The following is a 17,239-nucleotide window of genomic DNA, read 5'->3' as shown; positions in this document are numbered from 1 at the left end:
GGGGAGGGCTCTTAGAACCAACAACGACCATGGCTTGTCAGTACACCATGATGGCGGCCGGGACTTATAAGGCAGTAACATGCCTGTACTCTAGAATGCTCTGGGAGAATTTGCCGCCCTTAGCGGCGCTTAAAGCCAAGTGGGAATCCGACCTGAATAAGGAGATCCCAGAGACGACTTGGGCACAGATAGTGCGGCGAGCACAGGAGAGCACGAGAAATGCACGCTTCCAACAAATCCACTTTTACGTCCTCCACAGAGCCTATTTAACGCCTGGTAAAATTAGGAAATATTTCGGGGCGGCCGAGGCGGCATGCCCCAGATGCACTGCAGAAGGAGCGGAACTAGACTATATGCTATGGTCCTGCCCTGACCTGAGGGAGTACAGGCGGGCGATTGGCGACACGCTGAACGAGGTGACAGAAAGAAGCCTACAATATGACATGGCTGTCAGTATTTTGCATTGGTTCCCACACACTCCCAAAAACAAGATCACAAGTAAATTTATTGATATGGGCCTTCTCTTGGCCAAAAGGGAAATCACAAGACTTTGGAAAGCGAGAACGGGCCCCACGCACAAGCGGTGGGTCAGTGAGTTCCTGAAATGGGCCGCTTGCGAAAGCACACTCCGATACCAAATGGCTCGCCGGAAACCAGACGATAAGGCATTGGACGCGGCGGCTGCGTGGGAAGCGCTAGTGCAGACCTTGAGAGATAGCACATCGCAAGAAGATGGGGACGTTCCTGACCCTGACAGAGACACCTCCCAAGACACGCCAGGCACATCACATACCTAGACAATCATTAGCTCCTGATTACACCCATAGACGTAGGCTAAACGAGCTTTCATGCGTAGGTGGTGGGATTTGGGGGGGAGGGCAGGGAGTTGGGGACAGTTAAAGAGATGCAGGGAGGAAAACTAAAAGCGGACATTTACACTCCTAGCGAAAGGGTTGCAACTGTTATTACACTTATGCTTCTAACACTTCCCTGCTCGACGCCGCCCGACCTCTGGGTTGTGGGCTTAAAGGCTGTGCACGGAGCTGAACAGAGAATGGTGCACTGGGGAGTCAGAGATGCAATGTATGTATAGAAGTATTCTATGTATTACAAGTCTGCAATAAAAACTACTTAAAAAAAATATAATAATAAAGACTGCCACTTGCCAATGTGTGTGTTTCAGAGATGTTTTAATGCATGGGCAAAGTGGGCTCTGGCCCAGGCCCCCAGCCTTTCAGGGGGGCCCCTGACAGAATCAGCTCTGTTCTCCAGAGTTTTGCCCCAATGACCTTGAATATTTCTTAAACAGATTGTTTTAAATACTGTTTTCCTTTAATTTGATTTTTATGTACCTGATGTGTGAGTCTAGTACAGCCATTTTGCAGAAAATGTTGTGTTTATGTTTCATGCAATATACATAAAAAAAGTTTCTTTTAGATCAAAATAAGGCCTAACATATAAGAAATGCGAGGGCGTAACAGAGATTATTTGCAGTAATATTGGAAAGCTACTGCTGTGTTACAATATTGAAAACACACATAACTATCCCTGAATATTAGATGTAAACACATTTAGGGCCTTATTTATGAGAAGTGATGCATCGCTGTGTGAAAACAGGGATTTTTTAAATTTTTTTTTATTTTAGATCCTCATTTCACCGTTGGCAAACACAAATAAACAGTGACAGCCTTAATTCTGTCCTGGGCGCCTCGGGCTGAAGTTATTGCTTATGCCTTAGGCCGGCCCGGCCTGCCCATTGGTTCAGGGCATGGTGTAATCATAGGACCCTGAGGCTTTAAACCAGCCTCAGTTCTTTTCCCCACTGTATCAGAGGTTCCCACACCGTGCTATTTACATTTTGTGTCATACCAACTTCCAGACGTGCAATTCTCAATACAGCTCTAAGCCAATTCTCGTACAAGGGGGGGCTTGAATCTTTCCAGATCTTACATATCTCCCTACGAGCAACAAGAACAAGGTTAAAAAATAAAGCCACCTGTGTCTCCCTAAACCTACAAACAAGATCAGTGTCTAAACCCAAAAATTCTAGCTGTGTTCAAATTAATTTTAACCTTATAAATGCCCTCCAAGGCTCTCTCTATGTTGGCTCAAAAAAGGTCCAGGCTAGGACATTCATAAAATACATGGATATCGTCGGCCTCTAGCGTTCCACATCTAGGGCAACAAGATGGCAGTGAGGCAAACTTAGCTATCTTTTTCGGGGTGTAATACAACCTATTCAAGGCAAAGAAATGGTTTTTCTTGAGAGAGGCAGACCTAACAAATCTGTAGAGGTATTGGAGAGATGTTGCATATAATGTACTTGAAGCGACCTCTAAGGGAGATGAGTTCCAAACAATATGCGACGATGGTGTATGTCCTTCCTCAACCTCAAGCATACTTCTGTACCAATAGCCCACTTCTTTTTTCCTATACCCTGGTGTTAGAAGGGCAGATTCAATGTCCCAGTTACCGCAAATGTTGATCTTCTCTGCGGAAAACCAGGAGCAGAGTTGTATATATTTGAATTTAGAGAAGGAGTCTCCAATCCTCAACCTCAACACCTCCCAAGGAAGAACCCCTTCCGATGTTACCAGGTCAGACCAAACTGTTATTCCTGCCCTCCTGATAGGAATGGAAAGACTATCTTTAAGGCATATTGGTAAGCCAGGGGATTCCCATATTGGGGTTAGGTCAGAATAATATTTTATGCCCCATCTTGCCTTTACTCTAGACCACACTAAGAGTGCCGATTTCAAAACCTTAAGCCGGACCTTTTTGTATAACTTTGGAGCCCCAAACTAATTAAAAAAAACGGACCCTCCCCCTTCCTGCCTGGCCATGATCCCCAAAATCTTCCCCCAGTTAGATTCGTCTGGGTTAGAGAGGAGACTTCGGATATTTATTAACTGGAAAGCAAGGGCATACCACAAGACATCTGGAGAAGCAAGACCCCCCTTTAACAATCTTCTTTTCAGTTTCTTCCACGCTAGCCTAGAATTCTTATTGGCACAGATAAAACTTCCAATTTTTCCCTGAATTCTACCGAGGATTTTATCTGGAAAAACCAAGGGTATCATATTAAAAAGGTATGTTAACTTGGGCAAAATGACCATTTTAACCAGATTGACTTGGCCGTAATAATAATAATAATAATAATAATAATCCACATTTGTATAGCGCACAATCACCCGTTAGGGTCTCTAGGCGCTGGGGGCCGTCGGGAAGATTAAGCAAGCTATTGCCCAGAGTCGCATGGTGCTGGGCTAACCTGCCGCCGGAGCCGGGGATCGAACCGTGATCCCCAGATTCCAGCGTCAGTCGCCCTGGCCGCGGCGCCACACCTCTCCGCCGTATATCGTCAGAGGGAGGTTCTGCCATCTCAGAAACAACTGATCAATATCCTTGGCCACCCTCTTTATATTGATCTGGGGTATGTTGATTAGGTCAGAGGTTATTAATATGCCCAGATATCTGAACTGACTACTTTGAGCTCTTTGCCAGTTGTTAATCCCCCAACACATTATTTCAGTTTTTAAGGTATTGATAAGGTAGCCAGAATACTGACCAAAATCAGACATTATCTCCTCTACTCTGGGGAATACCTCTACCGGATTGCTTGTGTAGACCATCAGATCGTCCGCGTATAACGCGAGCTTACAGCTATACTCATCCACTTTGAACGGTGTTATCCGATCGTCCAACCTCAACGCCTGTGCCAGGGGCTCAATATAGAGATTGAACAGGAGGGGCGAGATAGGACACCCCTGCCTGGTCCCCCTTCTGATGTTAAAGCGAGATGTCAAAAGACCATTCAACAAAATGTTAGCTGAAGCACCCTCATAGCAGCCTCTCAGTACGTGGGGAAAGATTGTCCCAAACCCCATAACGCTCAGAACATCCCATAGATAACCCCAATTGACACGGTCGAAAGCCTTCGCAGCATCGTATGCCGCCACTGCCAGGGGCTCCGACCGTGCCACTGCCAAATCAATGCTGCCAATCAGTTGCGAAGTCAGCTCATGGATGTGTCCACCAGGCTTAAAGCCCTTTTGGTCGGAATTGATGAGTAGGGGAGCCAGTTTGGCCAATCTCCCCGCCAAAATGCTGGTAAAGATCTTATAATCCACATTTAACAGGGAGATTGGCCGGAAAGAGTTTGCCTTAAGAGGGTACTTCCCTGGTTTTAATATAAGGACAATTGTAGACTCCTTCCAAGATGGTGGTGCCCTACCCTCTAGGCTATACACATAGTTAAAAAGTTCACAAAGTCTTGGCAGTAAAGCATGCTGAAGTGCTTTATACACCTCGCCAGGGAGGGCATCAGGGCCGGCTGCTTTGTTATTTTTAATCTTTTTTATGTGAAGACTAACCTCTTCATTCGTGAATGGTCCATTCAAGATCTCGCGCCCTTCATCAGTCAATTTAGGTAGGGCCTTGCTCTCTAGCCACCGAAGTGTATTAGTAGCACTTGGCGACTGTTCCTCCTTATATAATTCAGAGAACATGGTGAGAAGACATTCTTTCATGTCTTCTTGCTTACAAGACACAGTGCCCTGATCATCAAAAATTAATTTGTTGATATTATTCTTCACCCGGTCTGCCCTGATCTTACTGGCCAGAATTGCCCCTGCTTTTTCTCTGTACTCATAGTTTTCCATAGAGTATGCGGCCCACTGTGCTTTAACTTTCAGGTCCAACAACCCTCGATATTCAGATCGGAGACATTCTAAATCCACCAGGATCTGTGGTAAATTATCCACATGGGATTTTTGCCTTAAACTCCCCAAGCTTAAGATTTTTCCTTCTAGGATTTTAAACTTCCGTTTCTGTTCCCTGTTGTTAGAACAGATCAGGCTATGGAACTGGCCTCGAATATAAGCCTTATAAGTGTCCCACACTATTTCAGTTGGCGCTGACCCCCAATTATCAAAAAAATAGTCAATAGTAGATGCGGAAGCCATGGTAACCATATCTGGGTCCTTCAGGGCTGCACGTTTTAAAGTCGACCTGGGAGTAGTCGCTCTAGTAGCCCCCCCCCTTTGAAAGAGTAAACATCACAGGGGCATGGTCAGATAGGATACTTGGCAGTGTTTCTATCTCTACTAAACTGTCTAGACATAGTCTATCTACAAGGACGTAGTCCAGTCTGGAGGCGTGGCCATGCTTTTTGCTAAAATATGTAAAGCCCGGTCCATTCCCATTCTTGACCCTCCAAGCATCAATTAAGCCAAGCTCGTGCATCATATTTTTCATGGCTCGTCTGGATCTCGGAGCTACATTATGACGGCTATGGTTGGAACGGTCCTGTTGGGGATCAAGAAGGACATTAAAGTCCCCTCCTATAACTAAGGGGGTGGTGACCTCAACCAAATTAGACTGTATTTTTAATAGACTGGGAGGATCATCTATATTTGGTCCATAGTATGATACAATGGTTAATTCCCTTCCACTAAACTCAGCTCCTGCCAAGACCCACCTTCCTGACTGGTCCGTTGAACTAAACTTTATGGTGCCGCCACTTCCCACTTTCAATCAGGATGGCGACTCCTTTGTTTACTACGGACTGCCCGGAACAACAAAATGCAGCTACCCATCTGGTCTTTCCAAAGAGTTCCCTTGCCTCAGTAACACTCATGTGAGTCTCCTGGAGAAGAATTATTTTAGCCGGAGACTGCTCTAAATATTTTAAAATTAACCTGCGCCTCCGTACACAACGGAGCCCATTGACATTCCAGGAGATACAAGATATGTTATTATCCGCCATCTCCTAATCTTACTCCCTCTGACCCCGGGTGGGCAGCGATTAACGCGCTTATTTAAGTAGCTGGCTCCTCAGCCATGGAAAGCTTTGAAGAAGATGGTCATTACTTTGAAGTCGATCCGTTTTTTTAATGCGGAGCCAGTGTAGAAACTTAAGAACAGGGGTCATACTAGATCTTGGTTTAGGTCTCAGGATGGCTCTGGCCACCGCGTTTTGTACCACTTGTAGTCGCTGGATAAGAGATTTGGGAAGACCGAGGTACAATCTGTTGACATAGTCAAGCTTTGATGTCACCAGAGCCTGCACCACGATCTTTCTGCTCTCAACCGGTAACAGTGGTATGAATCTTTTTAGCATCCGGAGTATGCCAAAGGAAGCGCCAGTTAGATTTTGGATTTGAAAGCGCATGAAGAGTGTCTTGTCTATGACAATTCCTATGTTTTTGGCTTTCTCCTTTTGTCCGCGGGTGGCAGATCTTTTGGCCATCAGGCCGTCAGGCGTTTCTGGATTACCAAAGAAAACGACTTCAGTTTTGTCTGGATTGAACTTAGCTGATTGATCTTAAGCCAGTTAAAAACCTTTGTGAGGCAAGACTTAATCATTGCCCCATCAAAGTCGGTTCCTTTTTCACATGTAAAAAACAGCTGAGTGTCATCAGCATATGAAACAATTTTGGAGCCCTCTTCCTCTACCAGAAATGCAAGGGGGGGATAGATTTATATTAAAAAGGGTAGGGCTGAGAATGCAGCCCTGAGGGACAACTACATTCATGGCTGTAACTGGGGATGAGAAAGGGGGGAGCCAGATGTCCTGAGATCTATTAGCCAAGAAGGATGACATCCACGTTAAGGCGGTACCCCCAAGGCCGATGTTAGCAAGTCTCTCCAGGAGCATCTCATGTGGGACCGTAAACAGGGCGGCCGACAGATCGAGCAGTATCAGAACAGCCTTGACTCCCTCGTCCAGCTTACCCTTGAGAAATTCAGTCATTTCCAGAAAAGCGGACCCAGTACTGGTGTTAGCCCTAAAACCGGATTGGGAGTCATGAAGGAGCTTCCGATCTTCAATGTGTTTTTGGAGGGCCTTGTTTACATGCTTCTCTAATTCTTTGGAGAGGGCCGGAAGAAGGGAGATTGGCCTGTAGTTGGTAGGGTCCATCGGTTTGGCGTTAGCCTTTTTAATCAGTGGAAGAATCTTAGCGTTCTTCCATAATTCCAGCATGTTGCTGAGGAAAGGGAAGCATTAAAGAGCTGGTTTACCGTGGTGGGAGCTAATAGGTTCAGGATATTCGCTGGTCATGGGTCGGTAGGAGAGCCAGACTTAATGCTTTGGAGGAGGGTCAGTGACTCTTCAAGCTGAAACTCAGGGAAAGCTAGTAAAGATGGAGGATCCAAAAGGTGAAATTTGCTTTTAGAACTAAGGTAGAAGGTCAATTCTTCATCTGAGATGTTAGTGAAGGCTTGTTGGATCACGGATACCTTTTTGTGGAAGGATTTGAGCTATTTGCTTAGACCATTCTTCAGTGCATGGCCCTTCCTTTGTGACGGCTTTCGGGCAGTAAAGGATTTAACTATACTAAAGATTTCCTTACTCTTATTTTGGGCATTTTCTATCTTGATTTGAAAGAAGTTTTTCTTGGCTGCCTTCCGAGAATGTAATGAGCTTTTAAGATGTCTTTATACACCTTCCCGTCTAAGGTAGATAGGATTTACAAAATTTCTGTTTGATTTTTCTACAATTTCTTTTGCTAGATCTGAGGGAATCGTTAAACTATGGAGCTGATGGGGCCGACCTCTTTGAGGAGCAGAAAACAACTGGTACCGCTGCACCTATGTTGGTTCAGAGCCCTGAATCTATTGAGAGGGCGTCTGAAGCCAGACATCTCCGGTGAGGAACGAATGAGGGCAACTGCTAACATCGGGATGGATATTTTATGGAACGTCCTGTAATTAAGGACCCTCTGCCCTGTGTTAGCCCGAGGGGCTGTGGCAGAGTTGGGAATGACAAATTCTAATAGCAGGTGGTCAATCCAGGTAATGGGAAGAGGTAGGCTTACTGATATGTCAAAGTTGTGAAAGATTTAGTTAGGGTATGGCCCTTCTCATGGGTGACCGAAGAAATAGATGGAAACATTTTGCAGGCCTGCAACGTCTCCAACAAGGAAATTGTTTGAGGGTCTTTTCCATTGTCCATATGTATAGTGAAATCTCCCAGAATAAGGCAGTTGTTGTATTTTAAGGCCAGGGTGGTGGTGGCTGTATTAAGTGTAGTAATAAAATGTCCAATTGCACCGGGAGGCCTGTAAATCAGAAAACCAGCTATGCTATGATTGGGGGATAATGTACAGCGGAAGCCTAAGGACTCTGCACCCTCGATGTTTTCCATCAGGATGGGAGAGCAGTCTAGTTTTTCATTGTATATTATGGCAACACCGCCCCCCTTCCCACTCGGTTGGTCCCTCCTAAGAATTGTATAACCCGTAGGGATGGCCGAGGTGATAGTAGGGTTGGAGGCTTCAGACAGTCAGGTCGCAGTGAGAAATAAAAGATTAGGCTGTTCATCTAAAAGTAGGTCATAAATGTGTGGTTCATGCTTTTGCATAGAGCGACAATTTTAAAGGGTGGCCTTTAAGTCCTCTGTTTTCTTATTCTTTTTACACTTATTGTTGCGTGGCAGGATCTTGGGTGAGAGTTTCCTGGGCTGGAGGAGACACCAGTTGCACTTATTGCATCGAAAGTCTACGTCCAAGCTCGGATGAGCCGCTGTACACTGACAAAATGGTAGCCGGCTAAGCAGTTTTTCCCATTGTAATATAGTGGAAGAAACTCACCGGAGGGGAGCTGGGCAGAATGGCTGGCGCCGGACGCCTCCTGGCATGCGTCCGCTGCGCATGTCTGTTTGCATCGGGAATATATAGGCTAATGCCTATGATGCAAACTGGATCGCTAACGCAGCTGAGGAAGCGAAAATTGCGTGGGTGGAAGTGAGGAGCCTGATAGTAGCCCCAGCCCTCCGCACAATCGGCGTATCAGCCGCAGTGGACCAGGACTGGAGGAATAGCGAGATGCAAATAGGAGCAGCTAAGGAGGTATAGGCAAGAAGAATCAAGTAAAGTTCAAGTGCCCGTAGGTAGGAGAAATTGTTAAAAAACACACAGTAAATCAGCAACACATATACAATTTAAAATGTATTAAAAACCTAGTAGCAGGGCAGGAAACACTAAGTCCTACTGCTGTGCACTGCGCGCATCCGTTTACATTGGGAATATATAGGCTAATGTCTATGATGCAAATTGAATCACTAATGCAGCTGAGGAAGCGGAAACTGCGTGGGAAACAGAGGCTCAAATTGGATCATATATTTAAAGCTGTTCTGAACAGGGGTCCCCAAAATATGTTTGGCCCAGGGCCCCCAAAATCCTTAAGATGTCCCTGGTGTGTTTCTAAATTGTGTGATACTTCAGATGGTAATAAATGAGTGTACATCATCTGCAATGTCTATGGATTTGGTTGCCCATGAGTTGTTGGCATGGCACTGACCTTTGCCAGAAACAGAGCACAGGAGGGGGCTTTTCAAAAACCTCGTACATGTCGATGCAATTGTCGCAAGGAGCACTCTGCAGACTGAGACAGTATACAATAACTGGTTATACATGGCCTTAACACATTGTAGTAGGAGATGTAGGCTCTGCACAAGAGTGAGGTTTGGCTCTACTGCAATCCAATAAGGGCCAGCATAAGTGAGGCAGCTGTAACCAGATCACTTCTTACGCTGACAAGACACATGCAGTATTACGCAGTGGCTGACATTTTTGTCCCCTCCTAGAAAGCTGCTGAATAGGAAAAGGGGAAGCAATTATTTGAAATACTTTTAATTCAAATACAACCAGGACTCCAGCAATGTCCAGGAAGGAGCAAAGCAAGACCTTGATTTCAATGCACATGTTCCAGTTACATATGCCACAGCGTATAATAAGGCAAAATTAAAGAGGCCTGTTTTTGACCTGCAAGACAAGTTTTTGGGAGGAACCCGTTGATGCACCTATCAAACTTCAATGACTCGATAATCAAGAATAAATCGTAGGTTAAATGGAGTATTGCCAGATAGTCCCTGAGCTGTACCAGACCTATGCCTTGGCAGCTTTACAGTTTAATACACAGGTAGAATACTGAATATGTCCTGGCGAAGATGTTTCACACTTGTATTGTATGATGAGCTTGTTTAATAAAAAGAAGTTTTAAAATAAAATTAAAAGAAAAATCGTAGGTGGCAGTTGTACAATTTAATTTGTCGCTCCCTGGCAGTTTTCACAGATTGGCACAGCAAGGTATAGACTAGATTTTGTGGAAAGACTTGTCGTGCAAAAGTGGCAAAGAAGCTGTCTCACAGTTGAAAAATGAAAAGTTGATTTGTTACTTTTGTGAATATAAGTGAGACACATACATGTGCAGGAATTTCTTTAAAAAGGGCTCCTACCTTGAAATTAAGCAATCCAATTGCAGTCTCAACAAAAGTGATCAAATGAATAGGATCTTGAAGGGTTCGTCCTTGTGAGTAACGTGAAAACGTTTCTGCAAACTGGAGACAAAGCACAGGACATTTCATACAAGATAAGCAAATACTTTTACAGGCTGGTCACAGATATGCATTGAATCAACATTCTTGCAACCCCAAGCACCTACTATTGCTCATAGTACAAGCAAAAGATGACCATGTCAAAAGGACGTGTGAGCCTAGGGCTTCCCTAGAAAGACCTGCTGCAACCATATCAAGCTTGCTGCCATGAATATTTGCTGTGCACCGTCCACAAATGACAAGTCGAATGTAAATTCAAAGGCACTTAAAAACAAGAGGCACACTGGCCTGATGTTGTTTGCTTCCTGACAAATTACTTACACGTCTGAACGAGCAAGGCGCCTTCTACCCAGCTGTCCTGCTACTCAATAGTGCGCCATGCTCCCTTTTGTTCTACGGTCTTTTCTTCACATTTTTAGTTTACCTAAGAAAGCCTTAAAAGGAACTTTTAATTCTTTGAAGACCAAAGATTGCCATTTTTTTTCCTTCATGAGACCCGTTCACAGTTAGCTCTGAGCTGCCAGTGGGGTAGCCCAAATTCCAAAATCTATCAGACTGGAAACATACAAAAGCTTTTTGCACAGATTTTCTTTTTTTATGGCTGAAAGAAACTCTCCCCCCCCCCTTTCTTCAGATCATGCATCAGCAATGTTTGCCCAGATAGGACAATGCGTGTGGAGATAAAAAAATAAATAACAAAATCTCTTTATCGTAGGTAAGATGAAGATTTTTTTTCAATAAAGAAATCGCAAAATAACACGATCGACCATTTTAGTTTATGGAATCGTCCACCCTTGATAGATATCAAAGGAAAGAGAAATTTTAATCATCTCTCTATTCAATCTCAGTTGGTTAAATCATATCTAAGAGATTTGCATAAATATAAACCATCAAAGACTTTTTTTTTTATCTTCAAAGGGGGTTTCAAGACCCCATAAGCTTTGTACTGTAATCATCACAGGTCACCACCCTGCAGGAGTAAGGCTGCTATGGCAACATAAAAAAACTAATGCTTAAGGCTTAGCATAATATTCTGACTAATAGAAAGGAAACTCATTTAAAAGCAGCCAGCCTATTTACCAGAAGCGGGATTAGACGTGTTATTTCCCCTTTTAGCTTCTCCCTACTGCTCTGCAACCACCTCTTTTTACCAGCCACTCCCCCGCCAAAACAAGAACCATCTAATCAACTGCAGGCTTCGAAAAGCCCTCACACAGTATGCCGGGCCTTTACAGTTAGACCAACAAACCCAACCTATTCATTTGTTTCTGTAATATTTTTATAAACTACTTTAACGCCTGCCCTTGTTGGATTGAAGGGGATGGCAGGTGAAAAATACAAATTTTTTCCAAAATGCCAGATTCTATTTTCTATTGTGGTAATTATAAATCTTGTCTGTAACTTTGGCTGATTGTTTTTACAAATGCACCAGCCGTTCTGTAAACCATTTTGACCACTGTAGAGCCGTGTCTGGGTCTAGCCAACAAAGGGTTTATAGATATGCTCAAGTTCACGAGTTGCCATGGCCTTAACCCAGTTGTTGGTTAGTGTGCATTTCAAAAACCTATTCTGCATTAACCTTGGCTTCGTTCACAAAAACAGCAGAAGGATTTCTGTGCCTTCCTTCAGTTTCTCTTAATTTGAAATAAGCTCAAACACAAAGGTAGCTTGTGGAGAAGTTTCAATTAATTTTTCTTAAAGGGGGATAATTAAATGCTTCCGGCCTAGTAAAGTGTTAAGTTCAGTGAGGTGGAGAAGAAAAAAAAGAAATAGAAAAAAAAATGCAAAACAAAGAGATTGGGGAGGAGATGAACTAGCAAGCCTCGGCAATTCTTTCAATTCCAATGCAGTTCCAATAGTGTGTTGAGAAGAATGCACACTGTTCAGGATTTGTGGGTGAATTGTGCCTTGACAAAGGAGGGAGAGCTACGCTTGTTATAGTCCAATAAGCCATGCCAGTCAAACAAGTAACCGTACCAAGGACAAAAGCAGAGCAAGAGATTCTCACACAAAAGGAAACAAGTAAGCCCATCTTTTAGTTGTGCTTTGGCTCCAAAGGTTTATGCTTCTCATAAATAAAAGTGGAGAGGAAATAAAACCGCAAAGTGTGTCTGGATGGCTTACAATCCCCCTTTCTCCTCTCCTGAATCCTTGCATGAAACACGTTCAACACATACTTTCTGATTAAAGGCTTAACAGTCATAGAAACAAAAGCCAAAAACCCACAACCACATGACCTCGGGTGGTGGTTTGTAGCTGCATGAGAGAGGGGGTGTGGTGTGGTGTGTCTGTCTGGAGGGCAATGTGTGCGTTTGGACACAAGTATTAATTTCGAAGTTATTGTAACATGCTTTAAATGCTTACGACCCCTCTCTTTCTCATACATGAACACACTCAGGATGTCGCCGAAAGCATGCCACGTCAGACCACGGAGGCAGTACGCCCATGGGACATACAGCCTTGGTAATTGAATTGTATTGATTTTGGTTTCTGTTTCCGACAGGAATTTGTCGACCTGGCACACCACATACAGATGTTAAACGACACGAACGCACCTTGTTTGGCTATTCCCACCATGCTGGGAATGCTAAGTGCCCTAAACTGTCCGTCCCGGGCAATGTCAGAGTACTGACCTTGATCTTGGGGGTATTGGAATTACACAGGCCATTGTCTCCATTTGTTCAACAATGATCACAGCTTCAATAAAAAGTGCTTTTTTTCCTTTTTTTACAAGGAATGCAGACAAAAAATGAGGGCACCTTCCATTGGCTTCTGCGGGCCTTTATTGGCTCAAAGCTCCCTCATGAAACAAAAACACACCTGCCACCAATTAAAACACGAAGAAATAGAGAAACTGCGCCGGAAATAATATCCGTGCTAATTAAAAGCTCTATTTAAACGCTTCCTGTTTTGCTCCCTTGGTTGCCCCGAGGAGTGACCTTTTTTTCTTTTTTTATGCTCTTCAGACTTGCTTTGTTTGATGCGCTGAGAGTACTTTTCTCCCCCCCTTTGTTTAAAAACACATTATGTGCGTGTGCCTGTGTGCAAATAGCTTCTGTGTACCAGTCACCTTTGAATCTGCTATGAATGCTCGTTGTCCGGCAAAGACTGATTGAGGGTAAAAACATACAAACTTAAAGGATGCCTTTATAAAGAATCTTCTTATACCGCCCTCCCAGAGTGGTTTGCTGTCAGTCCCACTCTATCTTAACACAGTTAGAAAGGTATGACTGTTTGAGAAACAAATAACACAACAGCAGGGTTACTGTATGAAAAACACATTATTTTCAGGCGGGTGATACTGAAACACGGGACTTGCTCCCAAAATACTGATTACCTATCAAAATATAAGAGGAAGCCTGTAAATGTGTCACATACCATGTGTGTGGATAGTTTTAACGTGGACAGTTTTTAGGCTGACTTTGATCATTGTTTTAAATATGCATTACCTTCACTGGCCCTTTAAGAGATTCATTTGTTGAAATTTTGAGGTTCAATGTGAATTACTTTTAGGAATTATACTTTCATATTTGTATTATATATATATATATATATATATATATATATATATATACACACACACACACACATATATATATATACACACACACACATACACATATATATATATTATATCTGCAAGGCAGGATATATATATACATATTATATCTGCAAAGGGAGAAGTACTGTCAGTTGAAGACACACTATAGGACGTATCTCTGTCTGCTCAAGATGCATCAAAAGAAGGATTTCCATATTGGACAAGAATCTGTATGCCTCTGAAATGACGTGTGCAGAGAAGAAAAAAGTAAATATAAATATATATATATATATATATATATATATATATTACCTACTGGCGGTCGCCAGTAGGTAGTTATAGTTAGGATCGTTTTCCATAGGAAATCCGCAACATTCTATTGGGAATAACATTGGCGCCGAATGAGGGATCTGCCTGTAATTTTCCTTAACTTTGCCTCGCTGCGCTCCGCTCCTTCCCTGAAAGTTTCGGGGGGATCCGTCAAGCGGGGGCCGAGATAAAAGGGGGGTCCCAAAACTTGTTTTCCCCATGTTCATTTCCATAGGGCGGTTGGACTCACTTTTAGCCCGAACGGCTGAATGGATTACCACAAAACTTGGCAAAATTGTAGGGACTGGTACCCCGATGTGCCTTTGCTACGTCTCAAGATATATGCTCCAGTGGTTTTTACGAAAATTAACTTTGAAAAAATATATATTGGGCTACATTGGGCTATATATATGTTAGAGCTCAAATGTAGCCCAATGTAGCCCAAAGATGGCCACCAGAGACAAAAAAAAACAAATGTAGCCCAAATATCAGCCAGATGTAGCCCAACTATAGCCCAATGACAGAATGTCCCAGAGTGTTCTAAAGAACAACTAGAGCGCTAACAGTCTTACTTATGACAAAAGTATGGCACACCTGAAGTCATCTTGATTGGAATAAAGTGTTAACACTTAAAACATTTAATTTGCAAAGGAACAAAATGAGGGGGTTCATTTTGCCATAGAAATTATGATTAGTGCTGAAGAAAGAAAAATTAGGGCACATTTTGAGTGACTTCTCAAATCCTCTTATATTTCATTAAAAAAATTCTGATATGCAGTCTCCCAAGATGGCCACCAGAGACAAAAGAGCCCAAATGTAGCCCAAATATCAGCCAGATGTAGCCCAACTATAGCCCAATGACAGAATGTCCCAGAGTGTTCTAAAGAACAACCAGAACGCTAACAGTCTTACTTATGACAAAAGTATGGCACACCTGAAGTCATCTTGATTGGAATAAAGTGGTAACACTTAATACATTTAATTTGAAAAGGAACAAAATGAGGGGTTTCATTTTGCCATTGAAATTTTATATATATATATATATATATATATATATATATATATATATATATATATATATATATATATATATTCACTGAAAAAAACATAGGTTTCACACCAGTTATAGTTAGGAATTAGCATTTGAAAAACCTATTAAATTCACTGAAAAAACCATAGGTTTCACACCAGTTATAGTTAGGTGGAAATTTTACTCGCATAAAACCATTGAAATTCCCACGTTATAGTTAGTTGGACTCACTATAACTTGCGCGTGCAATGCACTGCTGATGACGTCACATATTACATCACTCATGACATGGTCAGTGACATCACTGATGACATCTCAAATGACATCACTGATGACATCATCCAGTGAATGTGTATCTTTCTGAAAAATAAATATTTTTTATATATGTATATCTAAAGGTTGATGGAAGAATAAATGGGTAAATAAATGTCTAAATGGATTTTTTTTGTGTAAAATTGATTGGTTAACGGACTTATTAAATGTATCTTAGTGAATACATATATTAGCGAGTAATGTTTAAATATTTAAATATCTGTATCTGTGTCTCACTTTGTGTATAAGTGGCTGCATGGGTTGGTGAGTAGCTACATGAGTGTGTATATGGGTTATTAGTTGTTTTTTGAGTATCAGTATCAGTGTCTGTATGGTTCGGTGGGGGATATTACTTAGAGCACAGATGCATGAATGAGTGACTCACTATTTGTATGTATTTTGAAGACAGCATGTGTGCAAGACTGTATGGGTGGATGATTGTGTGTATGGGTGGGTTAGTGATTATGTGTTTTTATAATTGATTGTTTAAGAGAGTAAATATGTTTCAGTTTCTGTAGAAGTATGTGTAGTGGTGTGTATATAGCAGTATAATCAAGTAAATGTTTTTTTGATAGTTTATTTGCATGTGTGAATTTGTGTGTGAGCAACTATATGGATGAGTATTAGTGTGTAACAGGATGTATAGGTGTATGAGTACATATGATGAGTAAGTACATGCATGAGTGACTATATAGAACTGTTGGTGAATGAGTGGATGTGTATGTAGATGTTGGAATTACCTAATAAGTTGTTGTAATTGGTATTGGTTTCTCCTTTTTTAAGAAAATGTTAGTTTCTATTTTTGAATGTGTGTGTCAAAGGTTATTTTATGCTGATAGGAGGTCTGCCACTTTGTCACAAGGATGTTGTCATCAGTGATGTCATTTGAGATGTCATGAGTGATGTCACTGACCATGTCATGAGTGATGTAATATGTGACGTCATCAGCAGTGCATTGCACGCGCAAGTTAAAGTGAGTCCAACTAACTATAACGTGGGAATTTCAATGGTTTTATGCGAGTAAAATTTCCACCTAACTATAACTGGTGTGAAACCTATGGTTTTGTCAGTGAATATATATATATATATATATATATATATATATATATAAAACAAAAAACAATATATCTATCTCTCTCTCCCTCTCTCTCTCTCTCTCTCTATATATATATATATATATATATATATATATATATATATATTCGCTGAAAAAACCATAGGTTTCAGGAGTTATATAGTTAGGAATTCGTTTTTAAAAAACCTTTGAAATTCACTCAAAAAACTATAAGTTTTAGTGGTGTTATAGTTAGCTGGACATTTTACTCATACAAAACCAATGAAATTGCTCCTATATAGTTAGTTGTACTAACTATATTTCGCGCACCCGCAATCCACTGCGGATGATGTCACATATTAGATCATTCATGACATGGTCAGTGACATCACTGATGACAAATGACATCACTGATGACATCACTGATGACATCATCCAGTGAATGTGGTTTGCTTCGTTATTTAAATATGCATTATATATATAGCAATTTACATTGAAGAATGAGTGGATATATATAAATAAATATTTGGATGGAGGATTTAGTAGCAGTGTAATTGACTGTTTACTTGACCAATTTATAATGTCTCACTAAATATAGTGGATAGTGACTAAACTGTGTGAATATCTGTATCACTTTGTCAGTTGTTGTGTAAA

The 17,239-nt window shown here is 41.9% G+C and overlaps 1 protein-coding gene across 3 annotated transcripts in view; it reads right to left on the bottom strand.

Annotated features, from left to right (window-relative positions):
• Positions 1-17,239, bottom strand: part of CLYBL (citramalyl-CoA lyase) — a 2,321,716-nt gene that overhangs the window by 586,872 nt on the left and 1,717,605 nt on the right. For all 3 annotated transcript variants that reach the window (XR_013599874.1, XM_078657618.1, XM_078657619.1), the window contains one exon: positions 10,241-10,342. Coding sequence is in view for 2 of the 3 variants with exons in the window: in XM_078657618.1 (XP_078513744.1) it covers positions 10,241-10,342 (102 nt within the window). In the remaining variant the exon portion in view is untranslated. The remainder of the gene's footprint in view (positions 1-10,240; positions 10,343-17,239) is intronic.

The sequence above is a fragment of the Lissotriton helveticus genome, chromosome 8 (genome assembly GCF_964261635.1).
Source record: "Lissotriton helveticus chromosome 8, aLisHel1.1, whole genome shotgun sequence".
NCBI classification, from domain to species: domain Eukaryota; kingdom Metazoa; phylum Chordata; class Amphibia; order Caudata; family Salamandridae; genus Lissotriton; species Lissotriton helveticus.
Note: the sequence above shows the minus strand (reverse complement) of the source record. Positions and strands in the feature narration are given on the sequence as shown.